Source organism: Merops nubicus, unplaced genomic scaffold (assembly GCF_000691845.1).
Source record: "Merops nubicus isolate BGI_N331 unplaced genomic scaffold, ASM69184v1 scaffold3564, whole genome shotgun sequence".
Lineage (NCBI taxonomy): Eukaryota > Metazoa > Chordata > Aves > Coraciiformes > Meropidae > Merops > Merops nubicus.
The window spans coordinates 1,800-22,990 of NW_008606037.1; the positions used below are offsets into that span (position 1 = coordinate 1,800).

Consider the following 21,191-nt stretch of genomic DNA (forward strand, 5'->3'; position numbering starts at 1 on the left):
CTTTCTTGTTATTGTGTCTCCTGTGAGATATTTGATTGTGAAAGGGCATGGCAACAGGTCTGCCAGGTAAGGTACAAGAATTAGAACATGTGACCTCTGCTTTCATCATGAGGCTTAGTATGTTCATAAAAGTATTAGGCTGTGACAAGAGTTTCACAGGCTGTAATTTTCTGCTCTGACAGTTCTGTATGCAACGGAGGTCCTCCTTGCAGTGGTGTATGGTGAGGTGCTGATCTGTTCAGATTCCTGCATCCTAGCCTTGGGCTGGAAAGAAAGCTCTTCTGCTTCATATATATTAACAAATATGAATCATTGAATAAATGCAAAATGGGAGACTGTCCAAGATGATGCTATGAGGAAAGAACCAGAATTTGGATAGCTGTGGGGAAAAGGCATCATGGCTTTTGTTTCTTAAGCTGCTTGCCTAGTTCCAGGAAGGCGACTGTTGTCTCTCTTCTGAAAGGCTGCCTTGATTTCCCAGTTCAGTGAATTGCTTCTCAGAGAGCTGCAAAATCCTTCCCAGCACATCTCATTTTATCCTCTTCGCTTTGCAAATCAGTGTATGGTCCATAAGTGTGTCTAGGCCAAGAAACAATAGCAAGCAAAAATACTTCCTTTGTAAAAAGGAAAACAAAAAGCTTGCTCCTTTGCCCAGATTAGTAAGGATTTAGGAGGCACACGTTCTGTGTACACTAAATCAGTTCTGCAGAATCCACTGCATACCATCATCCTGCTCTTATCTCTAAATTCCACAGACAGGCAACCTCAGCTGCTCAGCACAGGCTGGCAGGTTTAGCTTGCCAGTAGGTACTGAAAGCCATGTAAGCGTGGAAATGGCAGTGACACTACAGCTAAGATGCTATCGCAGTAGCAAAGCCAAAAGCAGTTTCCATGGTGATGGAGAAGCTCCAGGCAGCTACTGATGCAGCTGCTGTGTTGGACAGGATCAGTAGCCTTTTATACAGAGGCTGCTCCAATAAAGCTTTTATGTGTTTATGTGTCCTTCATTAGGTTTCATCCAGCTCTGGAACAATAAAATGAGGGGTGAGGGGAAGGTTTAAATTGATTGAAGTGGGTGTTGACCAAAAAAGAAAACGTGAAAAGAAGGTTAAAAATGTTCTAAGTCTTGAAGTATCCACAAGTGACAGATGTATATGACAGCTTAAGTTCATTTGATATTCTGTGGATTTGATATTCTCATTGAGATATTGTGTACCAACATCAATAGCTCCTAAAGTTCTTATTTGAAGTAGGAGAGTCAGATTCATATACCCAAGTCTTAACTCCTCTTCAGAACATTCCTTCTGAATTGGATCCAAAATCAGAGAGGATCTCTTTTCATACACTGAGACTAGAAAAGCCCAGAGCCTTGAGGAAAGTGGATGACCTTTTGACTTCTGCATCTCAAGCACTAAAATGTCTTAAAATTCACTTAGTCCCCCTTTTGGGCAATTAACTCTCAACACCTTGGCCCAGGTATGTGGGATTAATTTCTTACTCTTCCTATAGGGTCTTACAGCCTGTGCTTTCATTCTGCTTATTGCTGTGATGGCAGGTACAGCATCTACAGGTTCCTGCATGGGACTGACACTTCTAATTTCATTTTCTACTAACCTGTGCTTTGTGGGTGCTGCAGCACATGACTAGAAATTGTGTGTAAAACTGCTCTATTAAAATGATTTTTTTTTTGACCCAGATTTTTCATGGTTTAAAACATTGGTTGTTGTCTTCTGAACTAGATGGTATAAGAGATCTGTGTTCTGTCTTCCAGGTGGTGCAGGGGACTGGGAAAAAACAGCTGTCAATCATGAGGCTTTCCTGCTCATGGCTAATTCTCAGAATGAAATGGAAGACTGGGTGAAAGCCATCCGACGGGTTATATGGGCTCCATTTGGTGGAGGTATTGCAAATAGCTCACATGCACATAAATTAAAACATTTGCCTCAAGGTAAAACATATTCTTGTGATACTAGGATATGTGTAACAGAGTAAAATCACTGAGATGTCTAGATAAGCTCTTGATTGTCTGAAGTGTTTTGCAGCGAGGAGATGGGGTTGATTGTTTTGCCAGGAGATGGGAGGGAATGGAAGGGTAGGGCCTAGCCAGACTGTACAACTGACTCTCAGTCAGAAATGGGTAGCGATAATAAATATATCGGTACTGTCAGGACTCAGTTTTTTACAGCTAATTACAAATTATTCTGTGGACCCTTCTTACCCTTATGGACATAAAGGAGTGTGTCCAGTTATCTCTGTTCTACACCACAAATGCAGATGCCCATCTTTGACCTCCATACACACAGGCAGCAAAACTTAATCTAGCTACTGTAGGGCCCAGCTGAGAAGACAAATTTCCTACTGGCTTCAATGGAAGCGTAGCCTGAGGAAGAGCAACAGGGTCAGGCTGAGTAAACACCTGTAATATAATACAGCTGTTGACATTTCCTGTAGCTAAAATGAACAAAAAATCCAGACTCTTAGTGTTGATGTTATACCACAATTGTCAAATTCCCAAGTCAGTAGGTTATACAGGAAGTATTTGTGGGGTTTAGCATAAAACAAAGGTTCACGGATGTTTTTTTCTGTGTTCAGTGTGACAGCAGCTCCTGGCTTGGTACTGGACACTACACTTTGAAGTGACTTGTGTGCTACTGATGGAGCTCACGCAAATAATGGTTATCGTATGTAGATAGTGATATTGACCTCTTTTGAGAGGTACAGATAAAAAAGTGCCAGATAAGGATTAGGGAATAGAACTTCATTTGCTGAAATTACTGGTTGTCTAAATCTGAAGGAAAAAGAAAGTGAGCTTGATGCAGTTGAGGGTGGCTTAAACACCACAAGGTCACTAAGAAGACCCTATGTTAGTAACTTGTATCGTGGGTTTTGTTTTTTCCTTCTAGGTAACTCACAATTTTGAGTCTCTGTGTAGCATAGTCTCTGTGCAATATCTGGAGGAGTTACAATCTCTACTGATGATGTAATTTTTCTCTAGGTCCTTTTTTCACTTAGCAGAAAGGGTATATGTACAAAAGGCAGCTTGTACCCGATTCTGAGAGGCTGCATGAGATGCTGCTGTGCTGTGGGCAGAACAAGCCTTTTTCTCTGGTACAAACTGATCTACAATGATTTCTCCTCAAACATGAGTATGTGTTTATTTTGCTTTCCTTCTGAAGTCCAGTCTACAATGAAGGGTCTTTTAGACTCTGAGCTCAGTGCAGGTCTCTGCAGTTTCTCCATCAGAAGTCTCAGAATCTCAGAGATGGTATTTTTGTGGCCATTTGTAGTGGACCTTTTAGTGTGTATTTTACAGCTTTGCTATGTGCAACAAATAAATACTGTGAGGAGACAGGAGACATTCAGCCATGACAAATGGTACATGTTTGGGCAACAACCTCCTTCTTTAGGGCATGATGTTGTCAGCACTGCTGGTATCAGAGCATATTTGGCTTCTTTTTTTGTTAGTGTTTGTGTCTTGTCAGTCTCTTGGAATAGTTCCTGAGCAAGCATCTTTTTTTAAGTATTAAAATAATAAATCATTACAAATACTAAGATTTTAAAAACAAAACCATGAAGAGAGCATAAAGGAAGGGACAGATTCCTTTTTCTTTGTTTGTTTCTTTATGAGGAAGTATTGTCGTAATTAATGTGCTCTTTTTCTGAACCTCTATCAGATAATATTTTATTCTTCCTTTAAAATGAAGCAGATACTCTTACATTTGATCCCAGAAACTGAGGCTTTGTGAGATATCAAAACCCATGGATTGAAATATTGAGGATGTGGGAGCAGGACAGCGGCAGGGGGGAATGCAGCAGCTGCTATTTGTTGCGATTTTCATGTACTGCAGATAGGATCTGGTTCCATCAATGCCAGGGTAAAGGCTGGGTCGGCTCTTGGCGAGAGCTGGCTTAAGCCCTGTGGAAGAGAAGCACTGTCATTTGCAGAGCTGGAAAGAGTTGCAATTGTGTATTGATGTTCAGCTAATACTACTGCAGCTGTGCAGTAGGAAATGACCTGGCAGGGAAAAAAAAAAAGGGTGGAGGATAAGTTTTTTTTAGGTGGATTGCTTCTCTGGTCCTGCTAACCATGCAGTGCAGGACTAGTGGTTCCAACACAATGAGGACAGTGGGGAGAGATAATGGGGTGAAGGAGAGATGATGAGGTGGAAGAGAGCATGCTTGTTCATTCTGACTGCCACCCACGTATAAAAAGGCTTAAAGAAAACATGGATCTGCCTTCTCAGTCTCTTTGCACTTCAAAAAATATTTATATGAATTTCAATAATCAGAAAATAGTTAAGATGTTCAAAACATTATTTCCAAATGGTTTTAGCCAGTTTGGGGAAATGATCCAACCCACTCCTCCTCCATCAGAAGCGGAGCAGGACAATTTCTCTGAGTGAAATCCCAGCTTAGCTCAAATGTGGGAGGGCAGTAACCATAGCTGTCTCTGTGTTTTAATTGAACAGTTTGAACTCTGCTTTGCTACCACCACTAATTTGAGAGCTAAGTCTTCTCTATTGACACTTTTTAATATATGAAGCTAAAGGGATGGGGGGGGAGGAATTAAGAAACAGGCTTCATTATTAATATGTAAATATCTAGCCCTGGAAAAGGTTGATATGGTGTAAAAATGAATTATGCCAAGATTAAAGGGGAGGCTTAGCCACACTTTAATCTTTGCTGATGTATTGAAGGAAATATAAATCAAAAAGGTTGAGAGTATCTTCTTACTTGTTGATGTGGGCGCATGAAGTGTGTTTAAAGGTGAAGAGCAAAGGCTGCTTAAAATAAAAAACTCCCCAAAGCTGCTGAGGATCCCAAATTATTAATAGGAGACACACTGAGGCTTAAAAGCCATATGGAATGTGTGCTTTGAAATACACTTCAAATGTGGCCTTAAAATAAAATCCTTGAGTTCCTAAGTCTTTTGAAGAAGAGCTGTCTTGTTTATAGGGAAAATAATTTCTAACAAGTTTCCCTGAGTTTCAGACTCCTGAATTCTTGAGTCTAGTCTATCTTGCTCAGAGCAGAAGATTTTGTAAACTGAGATTTGAGACTACTCTGTACGTTTTGATTATGCCTTTAAGAATAGAGTTTGTGACAGTGGCTTGATAAAAGCAAGTTTTGGAGCACATGACAACAGAGAGTAACTAAAACTCTTCCCTATCATCTTTCGCACCTCCATGATGAACAAATTTTGCTCTGAGTTTACACCACTGTTCTTTAATATGGAATGCTTGTAGCAGTGCCATAGTGCTAAATGCAAAAAGAGTTTGTGGCCATAGGCTCGGGTTAGAGTGGGCCTGCCAGTGTCCTCTGAAGTGCCCACCTCTCAGGTGGCATGCCTTCCTCATCTTTGTCTTGTGTCAGATGTAAAACGTAACGTGTCTAGGACTGAATTTTGGGCCACAAGGTGTTAAAGCTGAGTTATTTGGTGCCTGAGTTGAAAGGCATGTGGCATAACTCTCTCTCACAGCTCAGCACACACCCAACACTGCATGAGGACAGAATCGTTCTGTGTTAATCCTGTGTTATGTTTGTGTTCTTCTGTTTACATATTCCTTTTGCCGTGAGCAGTTCCTTGCTCTTCTGCCAGAAACACACGTCGCAGCCCCTTTCTATCTCCATTATGTTATTCTAATTTACCATCATTATCATCCCAAGCTTCTATAATTTTTTTGTGATAGAGGGGAAGTGAAGCAGTTGGAAGGGAGGTGCTTCCCTTAGGCAAACATAGAGAGGTTCACCCTGTGACAAAGTAATTGTTCTACAAGTGCCTCACAAGTAGTTTCTTCATTCAAGGGAAATAGTCACTTTTTAACTGGTGGGCTCTGAAGAAGTGTCCACTGAGGAAGCCACTCTGCTATCATTAATTCTAGTCCCCTTCTCCATATAGATATACCGTAATGTGTGGATTCTTTCTTCTTTTGCCAGCAAAACAGTGCAGAGAGTGTTTTTGTTGGCAACCGGGTCCCTGTGCAGACCATGTCTTGTATTAGAGGAGAGCTGCAAAATAGGGGCCAAGACTGAGGTGTAATCTAATACCTGGCTCAATGTCATTATGAGTAATGGAAGAATAGCCCTACACAGGCTTAATTAGGGATACAGTTTTAAATGAGTAAATGTCTTTCAGATAACATACATATGAGGGCAAAACTAGACTGTTTTGAAGGGTCACATGCTGGTAGTAGATGCATATCCACCAGGATACCACACTGTTTAGGAACTGGGATATCATATTAAGTCCTGGAAGTTTAAGGTTTTATTTCTCCACCTGAAAGATGAGGATTTTCCAGTAAGAGCATTGTGAACATAGAATCGTCATATATCAATGAATTTGAGATACTCAGATACCACAGTAATGAAGAAGAGGGACGTGGCTTCTGTTATCTGCCCACTGTGAAGTCAGAGAGGAGGTTTCTGCTCCCTGTCTTGCTTAGAGGGCTTCTCCAGAATAACACTCTCAAGTATGGTTCCTGGCTGGGTCGAGAGCTGCCCCTTCAGTAGGTGGTGGGGTGGGCTTCCCTTGGGCAGGCTCCCACAGGGGTGAGGAGTCATGCTGGATGTTTGCTGTGCCTGGTGGGTGCCATTATCTCTGCAGAGACAGCTGGCGCCTGATGCAGCTTATCAGTGTTTGCTCTTCAGTCTCGTCTCATGCTGGGAGATGGGCCTAACCAAGGGAAGAGGAAGCGAAAGATGGTGGGGGTTATGAGTTCAGATACCTGGCTAGGACCTGGGGATGCATGAATCATCTGCAAGGAGGTGCTGATTAGCCTTACCCCAGGCAAAGGTATCACAAGCAGGGGTTACGCTTGCGGATACAGAAACTGAGACACAGAGTAGAACTAAAGTTAAGTTTGGAGCAGATCTTGCTGCCAAAACTGCTTACAACAGAGAAAGTTTTAAGATCTGTTTCTGAGCTGATTAAGTGAGTTTTTTTCTAACTTATCTCTGTCAGATGTATTGGGGCCATCTGTTACTGCTTTATGACCAACATATTTTAACATAACAATGCAGTCTTGAGGTTGGGAAAGGCTATTGTCCTCATTTTTTTGTAAAGGAGGAATCTGAGCTATTGAGTAATCAGGTAACTTGCCTGAGGTCACAATAACTAATCTATAAAAGATCCACTCTGAAGGCATTATTCAGCAAGGCAAGTAGAGGAATCACAATCCTGGACATCAGGAGAGATGACTTTGACTTTCTCAGGGTTACACTTGGAAGAATCCCATGGGTTATGGTCCTGAAGAGAAAAAGGATGATTCTGGACGTCCTTTGATGATCCCTGAGGTCCTTTCTAACCATGATGATTCTATGAAGGGTCCAGGAAATCTTTTTGATTTTCAAGGATTACTTTCTCCAAGCTCAAGAACAATCCTCTCTCATGTGCATAAAACCAAGCAAAGGTGCCAGGAGTCAGCATGGATGAACAAAAGCTGGCAAAGTTCTTCTCTAAAAGGGAAGCACAGGAGAAATGGAAGCAGGGACAGGTGAACTAAGAGAAATAGAGAGAAACTGTCTGAACGTGCAGGAGTGGATTTAGAAAAGCTAAAGCCCAGCTGGAGTTGAATCTGGTAGGGGCTGTGAAGGGCAACAAGAAAGGCTTCTTCAGACATACCAACAACAACATGAAGACCAGGGGAAATGTAAGCACAATACTGAAAGAAGCAGGAGACCTGACAGCAAAGGGCATAAAAAAGGCTAAGGTAGTCAATGCGTTCTTCACCCCAGATTTTACTGGTAAGATTTGTCTTTGTCATTCCCTAGCCTCTGGAAGCCAGTGCAAAAGCCTGGGACAAAGTACTTCTCCTCAATAGAGAGTGATCTGGTTAGGGAACATTTAAAGAAGATGGATATATCTAAGTCCGTGGGACCTGATGGGGTACCTCCACAAGTGCTGAGGGAGCTGGCCAGTGTGTGGGGCCACTCGATGATCTTTGAAAAGACATGGTGGTTGAGGGAGGTCCCTGAAGACTCTTGTCTTCAAAGGGCAAGTAGGCCCTAGGGAACTACAGGCTGGTCAGTCTCACCTCTGTTGCTGGGAAGGTGATGGAGCAAACAAACCCCAAAATAATTTCCAAAGGTATAAAGATCAAAAAGGTGACTGGGAGTAATCAGCATGGTCTTATGAAGGGGATATCATGCTTGATCAACCTGATAGCCTTCTATAATGAAACGGTAGATGAGGGAACAGCAGATTATTTTTGTCTTCACTGTAGCAAGGCTTTCACCACTGCCTCCTGCAATATCTTCATTTACAAACATAAAGTACACACTAGATAAATAGTGAGGTGTATTGAAATCTGGCTGAACTGCTGTGCTCCAACATTGATTGCAATCAGTAGCTCAAAGTCCATCTGAAGACCAGTCATTAGTAGTATACCCCAGGGGCTGATACTGGGGCTAGTACTGTTTAACAGTTTCATTAATGACTTGGATAATGGGGACAGAGAATACCCTCAGCAAGCTTGTGGGTAATATTGAGAGGAATGTTTGGTGCTTCAGATGGTTGTACCAACATTCAGAGGGACCTCAGCAGGCTGGAGAAATGGGTGGACAGGAATCCTGTGAAGACCAGCAGAAAGTAACACAAAGTCCTGCACCCAGGAATGAACAAAGCTAGGCAACAGTACATGCTGGGATCTGGCCATCTGGAAAAGAAGCTTTCCAGAGAAGCACCTGGGAAGCTGTTGGACAACAAGTTGAATATAAGCCATCACTGCACACTTCTGGCAAATAATGCCAACAGATTCTTGGGCTGCATTAGGAAGAGCACTGGCAACAGATGAAGAGAGCTGAACCTTCCTCAGAACGAGTAAGACCATATCTGGAGTACTTTGTCCAGTTCTGAAGTTCCCTAGGACAAAAAAAGATGTGGTTTTACTGGAGTGAGTCCAGTGAAAGAGCACCAAGATGATTAAAAGATTGTGGCAAGTAAAACACTAAGAGATGCTCAGAAGCATGGAATTGTTTAGCTTAGAGAAGAGAGGGTTCAGAGTGGATCTTATAATTGTGTATAAATACTTGATGGAAGGGTGTAAAACTAAAAGCAAAACTAAAGCATGGCAAGGGCAAAAGATGTTCCTTGAAGACCTTAGCTTTACAAGTCAGATGACTGCCCCACTTCCATATTAAATTAATAACTGTCATGGCTCTTTAGTTCACTCCTTGCATATATTTCACCTTTAAAGCTGCTGGCTAAAGGCTTTAAGTGGCTTTAGGTACCTGTGCCCGAGCTTATCTGGGCTCTGAGTGGACACCATACAGTACATTGGTCATCAAAGAGCAGAAATTAATATTCTCAGAGTACTGTGTCAGGGTTTGTCAGAGGCTCAAGTACCCTGCTACTGTTTTGGTTTTTTTAAAAAAAAAACAAACAGTCAGCAGCATGGGCTCTGCACTGCAATGCCATGTATCGAGCTGCCACTAACAAGCTGATTTGATAAAATAAAATGCTTGTTAAAAATAAAATAAAATGGGACTATTTCCATTTGGATGAAACTTGTGCTAGGAAAGGTTTTTCAAGCTCAGGGTAGATTTTTTAATGCAAGCTCTGCCCTGAATTGGTCTTGTACTCCAGAAGTTGTGTATGCAATTAAGATGTAAAAGTTATCCAACTTAGGTCCTTTCCTAAAAAAAATTACTTTGAAAAGTGTCTTGGAAAAGAGAAGATTGTAGGAAGGTCTGATGGATAAAATTACAAATGTCAGGAGGATTTGAACAGTGAACAGTCATGAGGTTTGAATCAAGAAAAAAAAAGTGTTCGATGTAGTGCACAATTAAATTACAAAATTCGTTGTCACATGGTGTGGAAACAAAGATAATAAATGGATCCAAAATGGAATTGGACAGGCTCATAGGCGGTAAGTCCACCTGGACTAAGTTCTGGAGGGAGTTATTAGCTTCATATACCTTGTATTGCTAAGAGCAATCCAGCTTTGTGTACAGTATGGTGGGATTTGTGCTTGCTTCAGTAACAGATTGGTTTCCTCTTCAGCTAGTAAATGCCATGGAGCGGTAACAGTGGCTGTACATTTGCTACACTGTTGGTGGCTAGTGCCTGTAGTACACAGTCTGACCAGCACCACCTACACTGGTGGCTTCTCCAGGAGACCATTCGTGTAATCGCTACAGTCGTGCTAGACATTTGAAAGCTGACAGTCTTTAAAACACTGATAGTTCTCACTGTACGTCTTGGCAGTGTATGATCAATGGGATAAAACATGCCCCTGTGGTGTTTCTCAACTTGCAAGCATTTTAATTTCTCTGTATTAGACCTTTGATGAATATTACAATGTGCTTACCAAAGGGGAATGGTAGCCTGCTCCTTGTAAGTGAAAATTTTAACCATTTAGGAGCTGAGAACAAAGAAATCACCCTGTCTCTGTTTTCCTTTTTCCTTTCTAAAGGTTACCTTTCTACCCCCTACAGTTGCTCCAGTTTTTCTCCTCCTCTATCATCACATAATCAGTCCTGCAATTTCCCCTCTCTGCCTTCTGAGTTTCAGGTCAGGGAAGGGAATATTCAGCCCTTGACCTCTTTTAGAAGTGGTCCTGAAAGGCTAGCAGTTTTACTGAAATGTTTTATCCATTTTACAAATTGAAGCTGAATACTACCCCCACCCCAGGCACAGCCAGTCAGGAGCAGCTGTTGCTAGAACTTGGACTATGACCTTGTGCTTGGGTGGTGAAGGTGTAAGATATGCTTTATTTTGACTGAGGATTTTAGTTGGATAGTGGAGGATAAAAGTAAGTGTGTGCTAATTAGTAACATATTTTTATCAAGCATTGAGTTTGAGGAAGCAAAAAAATGAAACCACGTACAATTTACTTGGCAGTGAGTCTTACAATTGCAAGTTACAGATTGGTAGAGTTATTTATGATGAAGTTTAATTTGGATAAGCTCCCCTGTGTTCAGTGTTGATCATGTTTGCTTCTCAGTGACTTGTTCTTAGGTTATCAGCCTCTCAGGCTTGGGGTATGGGAAGGCTTGAGGACATAAGCTTGTTCAGTTTTCTGAATGGATGAAAGGGGCTGGGCTTCTACATTTTGGTTGTGAATCTAGATGATAGGCACTGCCAGGTGCCCAGATGGCCATAAAGCCAGGTGGTTCATGTAATTCTGTACTAAAGGCAATGTTTCAGAATTTGTGATCCTTGCTTTTGAACCCACAGCCAAAATTCTCAACCTTCTCAAATGATGAGCCACTGGTGACAACAATTATGCTATGTCATAACTAGTTTTTACTTGCTAACACCCAGAATTTTTTTAAAACTTTTCTGTGCAGTGGGCATCAACATGCAGCACGCTTGCAAGAGAAGGTCTGCTGCTCAAATGCTTTCTGTAGACATCGTTTCAGTCAAGTCTGTGTAAGCTCTCTATTAAATGTAGGCAGGCGTGTGCAAGAATCAGTAAATGGAAAGTTCTGTAAAAGGTGTTCATATGTTGTGGGGAGAAAAAAGGTTTCTAAGGCACATTTGTCCAGATCACTGCTTCCTAAAATGCATTTTTTGTTGCTTTTGATGTTTGGTTCTCTCAATGCTTTTTGCCTTTGTTTAGAGAGAAATAGACCAATAAACATAGGGGTTTGGCTCTCGATTCAGAAGGCTGTGGTTAAGTAACATTTTAGGTCTGTTTATCATCTTTTCTCCCTGAGCAAACAGTTACAATCTCAGTTTAGAGCATAAACTGGTCAGAGTCCACAGCAGGGTAATTTACAGTGCTGCTCAGTCAGTTCCTTTCCTGACATGTTTTAGAGAGATAGGAAGACACCTCACACAGGTTAGACAGAATCTACTGTGATAGGAGGATGAACATAGCTATTTGCTAACCTTTTAACCCAGGGTGACCTAGTTTATCAGTCAGTAATCAGAAGCCTGTTTATTCTCAGAAGATTTAATTTTACCTGTAAAGTTTAAGACCCCAGCCCAGAGCAGGGGGGAGGGAGGTGGAGACATCATTTTGTTCAGAGAAGGATCCATCCAAGGCATTTGGAGAGGGAGTAAAATGGAAGGGAAATTTTCTGCACTATTGAATCCTTCCCTGCTGGTTTCAGCCCTGTGACTGATCACCTGTAGCCATTTCACTGACAGCTTTCAATGGATGCAAGGAGATGTTCAAGTGCCTGTGTTTGCCTGGGTTTAGAAAATCAGTCTGTACAAGGCTCAACTTAGTTGAAAATCAGGGAACTTCAGCTCTGATTCTAACTTTGATACTAGGCCCTTTCTGTACAAATAGATGAAGCAATTTCCTAGATCTGAGCTCTCTCAGACAGGTCTGCTTGAGTATACCTGTGCATTAGCTAATACTCTGTCTAAGCCAATGTCTAAAAATACCCACACCCTATGGGCACTTGCTAGAGCTGTGCAAGCCAACAAGCTTGCTCACTATCAGAGATGAGAAGGAATATTTTCCGAGTTCATGCGGGTTCACCATTCCCGTCTGTTGCAACCAGATTCAAGACTGAATTTGACCTGAGTTAGATGCCAAGACTGAGACATGCCTGGGTTTTCAGAGGTTGTCTGAGCTGTAGTGAACTTCCCAGCCAGTTTCAAGGCTTGTAGTGACATGTACAGGCAGGATGCTTTCTCCCATGCAGCAGGATAACTGTGGTGGTGCTAGCTCATGAGAACATTACTAAGACTCTCTCCATACAATGACACCAGAAAAGAAAATGCCTTCAGCCTTTCAGCAGCAAGTTCATGTGAGATTTATGTGCTAAACGGTTTTAGAAACCTAAGTTCTTCTTCAGGAAAATAAGAGCTCCCCTGTGGTAAACTTTTCAACAGCTAAACAGATTTATACCAATGAGGAAGGAGGGAGTTCAGTCTCCATTACCCCTTCTCTTTTTGGCACAGGTGTATGGGGAGATCTCCAGGTGAAAATTTTGATGTTAGTTTATATGCAATGTGGCCAGTTCCCTGGATTTTATTGCTCTTCCTGCAGTATCAAGTATACTTCTGGAGTCTGCAGCCCCCGCAATCCAGTAATTATGTGTGACTCTTGGATTTCATTTTTGAGAAATGTGATTAACAGAGAAAGCAGGATACAAGTGTGACCTGGAAATCTGAAACACAGAAGACAAACTATATATCTATCTATATATAGATATAATTTTTATTCTAGTCTCATCATATTCTGTGGTCTAAGTCATTACTTTTAACATAATGCTTTTAAAGGGGTTGAGAATTGTTTCATATAAAGAGATAAGTGATAGCTGTGGAGTGCACAGATATGAAGCAGAATGTTGCACTCTTCTCACAGGACACCTGTAGTTGCAGAGTTACCGTGTGCTGGGAATGACACTGAAGCATCTGCTATTTTAGGTTTTAGTTGTAATGCTTAGGTGAACAAGCATGTGCTCCTGCTTTTTTCCCTCATCAGAGAGCTGTGTTTGCTGTTTCTTTGGAGAAGAGTTTACATTGTCTTTGTCATCTCTTGTACTACTCACGGTATTATAAGCTATGCTGAAGCCTAACCATACTATGTCATTGGCCACAGAGAGACTGTGGATTTCACAGGTTAATTATACTTTGGATATTATAATAACATCCATGTTAAACAGCATGACTTTCTATTTTGTTGGATACCGCTTTGTTCTTGTGTTTTGAGAAATGGAAACCAGAGTTGGAGAAGCGAGTGGAAGAATAAAAGTCTGTTTGCTGTCTCATGGGCTCGCATCCCAAACACTGAGTCCCAGGCTCCGTAATGTTATTAGCAGACATGACACATTTTGAGGCACTGTTCCAAGTAATAGTGCCAAAGATCCTGATGGTGTATCAGCCTTTCTGAAGAGGATTGGTCCTGTTCACCAGTTAGCACTGTGGGCAGGTGCTCCCTAACCTACAGCCTGCTGTGTTCACCACAAGGGAAAAGGATAATAAAAGGGTGAAGAATAGCAAGGACCTCATTTCTACCTTTTCTTTAAGGATCTCCATCACTTTCCAAATATTCTTTAGTGGGCTTTAAATGCAGTTTGGTACATTTGGCTTCTGGTGTCTAGTTGTGCAGTACCTAGCTACTCAAGGTGTACTTTGAATAGCTAAGGGACACCTGACTACTTTGCCATTCAAGAACTGGTGCTTTTGGTCCTGGTATCTTCTTCACCTATAGTAAGAAATAGTAATTTCTTCAGGAGCTTTTGATCAAAACAGAGAAAGTGGAGACAGTTTGATCTCAAATTTCCTGAGTTGTGGGACAACACTGTCTGTGGCTGGAAGTTTAGAGCTTGACTACTGGGTCAGTATCTTCTTCAGTATGTGTTCAAACTGAGCCACAATGTAGCTAAGAAGGTGGTGGGCCACCAAGTTCAGATGAGCATGATCTATACAGTGATGGCAGACACGGTATCACAGAATCATAGAATGGTTTGGGTTGGAAGGGACCTCTAAAGGTCAGCTAGTCCAACCCCCATGAAGCAAGCAGGGACATCTTTAACTAGATCAGGTTGCTCAGAGTCCCTTCCAACTTGACCTTGAATGTTTCCAGGGATGGGGCATCCACCACCTTTCTGGGCAACCTGTTCCAGTGTTTCACCACTCTTATTGTAAAAAAAAAAATAAATTCTTCCTTATACCTAGTCTAAATCTCCCTTCTTTTAGTTTAAAACCATCACCCGTTGTCCTGTTGCAACAGGCGTTGCTAAGAATACCGTACCTGTATTTTTTATAGTCCACATTTAAATACTGAAAGGCCACAATAAGGTCTCCCTGGAGCCTTCTCTTATATTTTAGTAACATAAACAGATGAGCAGCTGCGGACAGGGATAATTGGTTTAAGTGTGTTTTTGTTTTTTTTTTTTTTTTCCTTTCTGCAGAGGGAGGTGAAGTTGACCAAACTTGATAAAATTCCCCAGGAGCTTGGTGGAAGGGTTTTGGGTGGTGGCTGCCGCAGATTTGCAGTCACATGAGTGCATTTTGTAAATGGGATGGAAGACTGACCTCTGTAAAACTGCATGGGGCATTGCAAGATAAGCATTTTTCTTAACTACAGGCCTCTTGCCCTTAGAGCAGGAGCCAAGAGGGTGAATGTTTTCCTGAAAGTCTTGGGGACTGGTTCACAGGTAAGGAGCTTGTAGCTCCTCCCCCACCAGTTATTCAGCTGAGCTATTCATCATCAGGTAACTTCTCTGTCAAGGACTAAAGCAGAGGCTGAAAGCACAAAAAAGCTGCATGAGTCAAAGACTGTAGCTTTTCCTAAGCTGTGTAAAACTTTCCGACACGTCCCAGAGCTGTGGGGATAGTCTCAGAGCATGCTGAGGCTAAGGTAGCGGGATGTTCCCCTCCAAAACGAGGTTTCTGCTTCTGGTGCTTCGCAAGCAGATCAGAGGCCAGACACAGGCACCAGGTTGCCTGCAGCACAACTAACATTGTCTGGATCAGGAAGGGGTCCAGAGCGTGGCGTGTAGACAGCAACAGTTGCTCAGCTTTTCCAGCTATCTAGAATAGATCTGACAAGCAATTAGAGCATGAATATATTACAGAGCCGATGGGGGATGCCTTTGTTAAAACTTGTGACCCATACTTAGCTGCTGTTTACATTGGCGGCAGCTTCGAGGGTGGGCAAGACCCTACCTGCCTGTCTTTCTCCTCTCTCCTTCCCCGTGCGGCGGGAGCTGGGGAGCGCGGCCTCTCATTGGATATTTCAAATGCTTTCTGCACAAGTCATAATTAATGCCGAGCTGCGGAGCTACGACCAGATGTGCTGCCGAGATTATCTCCCAGGGCAGATCGGCTGCTCTCCGCTCTGGAGCGCTGAGTGAATGGAAAGCTGCCAGTGCTGGGACTCAGAATGTGTCTGATGCCTGAAGTCAGGACTTTCTTTCTCTGCCGCTCCTGCTGTCTGACACTGCCTGGTTTCTGCTTGAAGCTCAGCGCCTGTCATGTAGCTGAGTGCTGCACAAGAACGAGAGGTACGAGGTGACTTTCCAGAGTTTGGGTTTGTTACGGCTTTCTTTTCCTAGAGGAAAAGCAGATATTTGAACTTAGCCTCAGACAGAAGCTAAGAATCTAGAAAAGGAGCTGGCTTTACAGAGGGGAAAAGAGTGGGAAGGACCCAACCTATCACCAAAAACTCTACTGGATGCCAAGCTGGCTTTTGAAGATAGTTCTGGGGAGGTGTGCTTCTCTTTGCTTTTACGTAGAATATTTAGGTGGATGCATGTGGATAAGAGCAACCAGCTCCTGGTATATGGAGACTGCTCTTTGTGGGGAATGAGGTCAGAAGGCACCGGTTTCTACCGAAGACTCCTTTGTGTGACCTTTGGCAAGTTACTTCACCAATTTCTCTTGTTTCCTAATTATCTGTTGATTCCTTTCCCCCATTCCCGCATGCTTGGTGTGGCTCGATTGTTTAGTTGTTAGAAACTACCTTTTCTTAGGCATGTGCTGCTCCTAAGGTGGAACTCCTTCTTCAGCTGCTGCTGCAGTAATTCACATAGTGTGTGCTTGGGTGGGCCAGGGGAGGGGAAGCACGAGGTATAGGTTTGTGTGTGTTTTGTGCTGTGGAAGCATATGCATTTCTGAATGTCTGCCTGTGATTTTTTTTCAGTGCTTTCATGTGTGAGAGGGACAGATAAATGGGAGTCTAAGCATGAATGTGGGAAGGTAAAAGCAGATGCTTACCTGTGCAGATGAGCACGTACACAGTCTTTGCATCCATAAGCTGCCTGTCTGTGAGGCACGCTTGCATGCGCGGGTGTATGTTCTGCTGTGCAGCAGCATCCAGGTGTCTGCCCCTTTATCTTCCCGCACATCTTTTAACGGGTGTGTGCTAAGCTGTACATACAGCTGATGTAGGTGTGTCTGGACTTTTCCCATTTCAAACCCATACGGAGTCCTCAGTTCTCCCTGTAAAGAAAATCTACTCAAGAACTGACTGTATTGTCTCCATATTTAGTTTATTTAGGTTGGAACCAGAGCTCTGATGAGGAAAAGTGAAGCAGGGAGTATATATTTTCCTGCCCACTACATGTCTGGACAGCATAGCTGAATGTATAGGCTTTGCCTGAAGCTGGTGGGTGAGCTATTCAGGCCAGGACAGAGAGTCTGTCTGTGTCTTAGTCAGTACATAATTCCTGGCTTGCTTTTTCCACAAAGAGCCACCTAAATCGTTAAAGAACAGAGGCAGCTTGTTGGAGTAGAGGAAAGAAATCCTGTAGCTCTTTTAGCCCTATTTTTAGTATCTCTTGAATCTTTCTGAGATTAAGGATGTGGTCTCAGGCATGCTGGGGTTTTTCTGCCTTGAAACCAAACAAAAGGGCCCAACTGTAGATAAGGGTATGACAAGAAAATTTAACCCTTGTGTTGCTAGTAGCTTTTGGCTTTATTTACAGCCTAATTCTCTCTGGGAGTGTGACTGGATAGCACTGGCTCCCCTTCTCTTCTCTGAATGAAGAGAAAGACTTTAATGTCTTCCAGCAGGATCATCAAATGGAGTGAAGCATTGCCAAGTTCAGTCTGAAGCTGCAGGCACCAGTGATTAAAAACAGGCCTGTGGCTTGAGGAGCCGGTGGATGAGCCTGTGTGTGACTGGTTCCATGTTAGCTTTTCCTTGCAAGGCAGGGCAGTCCCTGTCCGTCCTGGTGATGCTGTCATAATCTGGTAGTTTCAGGAACGTTTCATTACATCAGTTCTACAAGCCCTTTTGAGACACAGGTGAAGTGAGTTGAGCTTTACAGAGCTAGCAGCACACCACCTCCTTAGTCTGCCCTGTTTAGCCCTGGGAGACTGAAGTAGGTGGATCTGCTATGTCTCTTGCCAGTGTAGCTGTGAGAGCCCTAGCAGTAATTTTCTTGAGAGCAGACTCTACCAAGGCCCCCCAGCAGGTGCCCAGATGAAAGATTTCCACAAGCCCAGAACTGTCAGCAGCTCCAGCTTGCCTTTGACAGTCCCTTTCCAGCCTCAGTCTGAAGGTAGCTCTTACCTTGCCCCTTGTGTGAACCCTAACACCAACTTCCTTTTCTAAGCCACGGCCAAGCTCTGCAGCCACTGCACAGGTGAATGATTTCTCTAAGGCAAACTTCTCAGCCCCACTCTAACTGCAGCTCAGTGCCTTCTCTGTCTAAACCCCAACCTTAATGCTCTTACCTCCAAAAGACTTGGCCTGGGAGCAGTCTTTCTTGCAAGCAGTTGCTGAGAGGGGGTCCTTTTCTATGTGGCAGAAAAAAAAAGGGGGGGGCTAGGACAGAGAGAAATAAAAAACAGAGCAGCAGTGTAATTTGGGCTGCTGAGGGAAAGTTGAAGTTACCAACAGAGTTGGTTTGCACAAAATTTTTTGTCTGTGCAATGCTTGGTTACCTTTTCTAGCATTTCCCTGGAAAGAGAAAACACAGATATGTAGTTGGAATTGGACTGGAGTGGGGCTGCCAAACCAAGGTGAGAGGCAGCCAAAAGAGATGGGCTGAGAGAAGGCTTTCACCCTGGCAATGGCTTCAGGATAATTTCTTCCCCTTGGCAAAATGATGACCTGTGAGGGCTGTGTGATCTCACCTGCACAGCAGAAGAAACCCATGCTTGTGCCAGCTCCTTTCACTCATCATGTGATAGGCAGATCAACTTCATGATCAGTTATGTCAGTCTTGGTTTCATGGTTGGTTTTTCTTGTTGCCTAGTTGAAATCATTTGAAGGGAGGTCAGCAGTATTGCAGTAGAATAACATTACATTACCTTTGTTTCCTCCAAAAGCCACTGCTTTCAGCCAGGAGAAAAAGGAGTTGCCAACCTTCATGCCTGAGAAGGGGAGAAGACAGGATTCCCAGTAAATCTATTTCTGCAGCAGACACCCACAGTAATAATATTGTGTTTGTGAAGGGTCCATTTGCTGCTCCTTCTGAATCTCAAAGCAGGTCACCCCTCTGTTGTCTTAGCATCAAATTCCTTAACCTTCAATGTCAGTGATCTCTGCCTGCAGTCAGCTTCTCAGCCAGGAGTCACTGACAGGTTGATTGGCCCCACAGAAAGCTGCTGCTGTTGTGATCCAAGCTGACAGGGAAGGCAAGGCCTGATATTTCCTGAAATTTATTAGAGCACATCACTGACCACAAACCAAGGCCAGGAAAATGTAGACAAAGCTTCACACTGCAAGTGGAGATTACACATGAAGTTATGTGTGTGCTTGCATACGTGCCTGTCTGACACTGCCTTTGTCCTTGCTGCGAGTCAAGTTTAGAACACCAGAACATAACCTTCTAGAAAAACATGATCTCTGTGTTTTATGCCTGGGGAATGCAGAGCATTTACCTCTTTCCCAGAGCCTTCTCCAGACAGGCCCTTTAGGAGACAGGGCTGTGATTCAACAAGCAAAGACTGGAGAAAAAAGGCTGCTATCCTGTAATTGCCCTGATTTCTACAACAGCCTGACCTCCCGAAACCTCCATGTCTTGCATCCACAACAATTAATACCATGTCTCATTTTAAGGAAATAGATGGGTTTTGTGAGAGGAAGTCTGGCTCAGAAACTGATGACAGGATATGGAGTTTTTTGTTCCTAAGGCTCACAGCTTGGGGTCTGACCCAGGCTTGGTGTAACTGATGCTCAAGGACCTTGCTTTACATCGGCCCATGGCCCAGGATCAAACATTCAGGTCAGAGGAAGAGGGAGAAATGGTCCCTAACAGAATAGCATAAGGGAGCTGAGCAGCCTGCACTGTAGCTTGCAAGTCTTAATACCTGGATAATGATCATATTTACTAGGATACTCAATGTTGAGAGTTACTCCCCCACAAGCAGGATCAGCAGAGATACTGAGAGATGAACAGATGACGGAGACTTCACTTTTCCTCTGATCTGGATTTGGAAGTTATCTGAGAAATGGCTGAAAAGCTTGTTCTTTCATGGCTGCTGAGCCTCTGTAAGTGCCCTGGAAAACTTTGGACAATGCTGAGTCCCACAAGCAGTTCTGCTGTGCCCCATCATGACAGCAGGGACTACACAATGAGATTACAAACCAACCTGTGCAAAAATAGGAAGATATTCTGTGTTCTAGAATGTCACTTCAGAGACACCCATCTTAGTGATAATTCAAGCTTATTAGAAATGAGTAGTAAACTAGTAAAGCCTTTACTGTGCAAGAAAACAAATATTTACAGTGATAAAGATAAGTCACTCCCATGCTCCAGGGCAGGTACTTCAGGGCATGCCAGGGTAAGGAGGGGATTTTCTTCAAGACTCTTCATGGCCCTCCCACTCTGATACTGTAATGCAGTTGTGTAGGCTGGGGCACAAGGATGGTTTCTGTTTTCTGATGTGTAACAAACTGGCAGAGAAAAGAAACTGGCCTTTAGGATTCTTCCTGTGTGTTTTATTCAGGGAGCTGAAATTGATAATGAAAGGTTTGTTTCACTGAGGATTCAGAAGGCTTGGACTGAATGTAAAAAGCAGGCATGGTTTGACATGACATCTCCCATGAAGGACAGTGAATGATGGTTAGGAAACTTCCTGGCAGGGTTTATCATCGTCCCATGACTATAGCATTAAAATAAAAATGGAAAATGTGGTCACTGTCAGGAAGGTAAGGAGAGCCTTAAGAAATGACCAAATCCCAAAGCCTGGTATAAGCACGTGCATGCATCCATTAAACAGTGCTTCTGGCTTTGGATGCAAACACAGAATAACTCCAGTATTGCATGCCTTTTTTTTTTTTTTTTTTCTTTTTTTCCCAGACCTGCAGGTTCAACTGAGTGCTGAATGCATGATCTAAAGTTCCTTGATATCAGTGGAAAGCTTCTTTCTGCTTTGATAAATTTTTGAATAAAATTTCCTATCTGATGTAGTCTGGTCTCATCTGAAATTGAGTAGATTCTGGAATTCTCTCACTTACTGCATTCTTACCACTAAAGTATGGTCAACTTGGATGCTGTCTGCCTTGACTTCACCAAACCTTGTAGGGTGCTAGAATTAGGGTTTCAGAACACAGCTCAGCAGCTCTCCTTTTTAGATGGAGCAGTCTCCTAGAGGCTAGGATTGAACTAAGAACTCTGGGTCTTATGGCCTGAGCCCCTTCTATGTTGTCAAAAAGATCTGGTCCTAATAGTGGCATTCAGTAGCTGGTACTGACCAGGACCTCCAGTCTTCCAAGGGTGAAAGACAGTGGTTCATACTTAATGATATATGTCTACAGTAGACTTGACTTAAGAACTAACTAGGACAGTTTGGCTTTAAAGTACCTGGTGCTTCCAATATTTTCAAGGTG

General features: G+C 42.9%; 1 protein-coding gene across 1 annotated transcript in view; it reads left to right on the forward strand.

Annotated features, from left to right (window-relative positions):
• The first annotated feature begins 1,761 nt into the window (after positions 1 to 1,761).
• Positions 1,762 to 21,191, forward strand: part of ARHGAP22 (Rho GTPase activating protein 22) — a 38,391-nt gene continuing 18,961 nt past the window's right edge. The window contains exon 1 of the mRNA XM_008939496.1: positions 1,762 to 1,900. Coding sequence (XP_008937744.1) covers positions 1,825 to 1,900 — 76 coding nt within the window. The 5' untranslated portion in view covers positions 1,762 to 1,824. The remainder of the gene's footprint in view (positions 1,901 to 21,191) is intronic.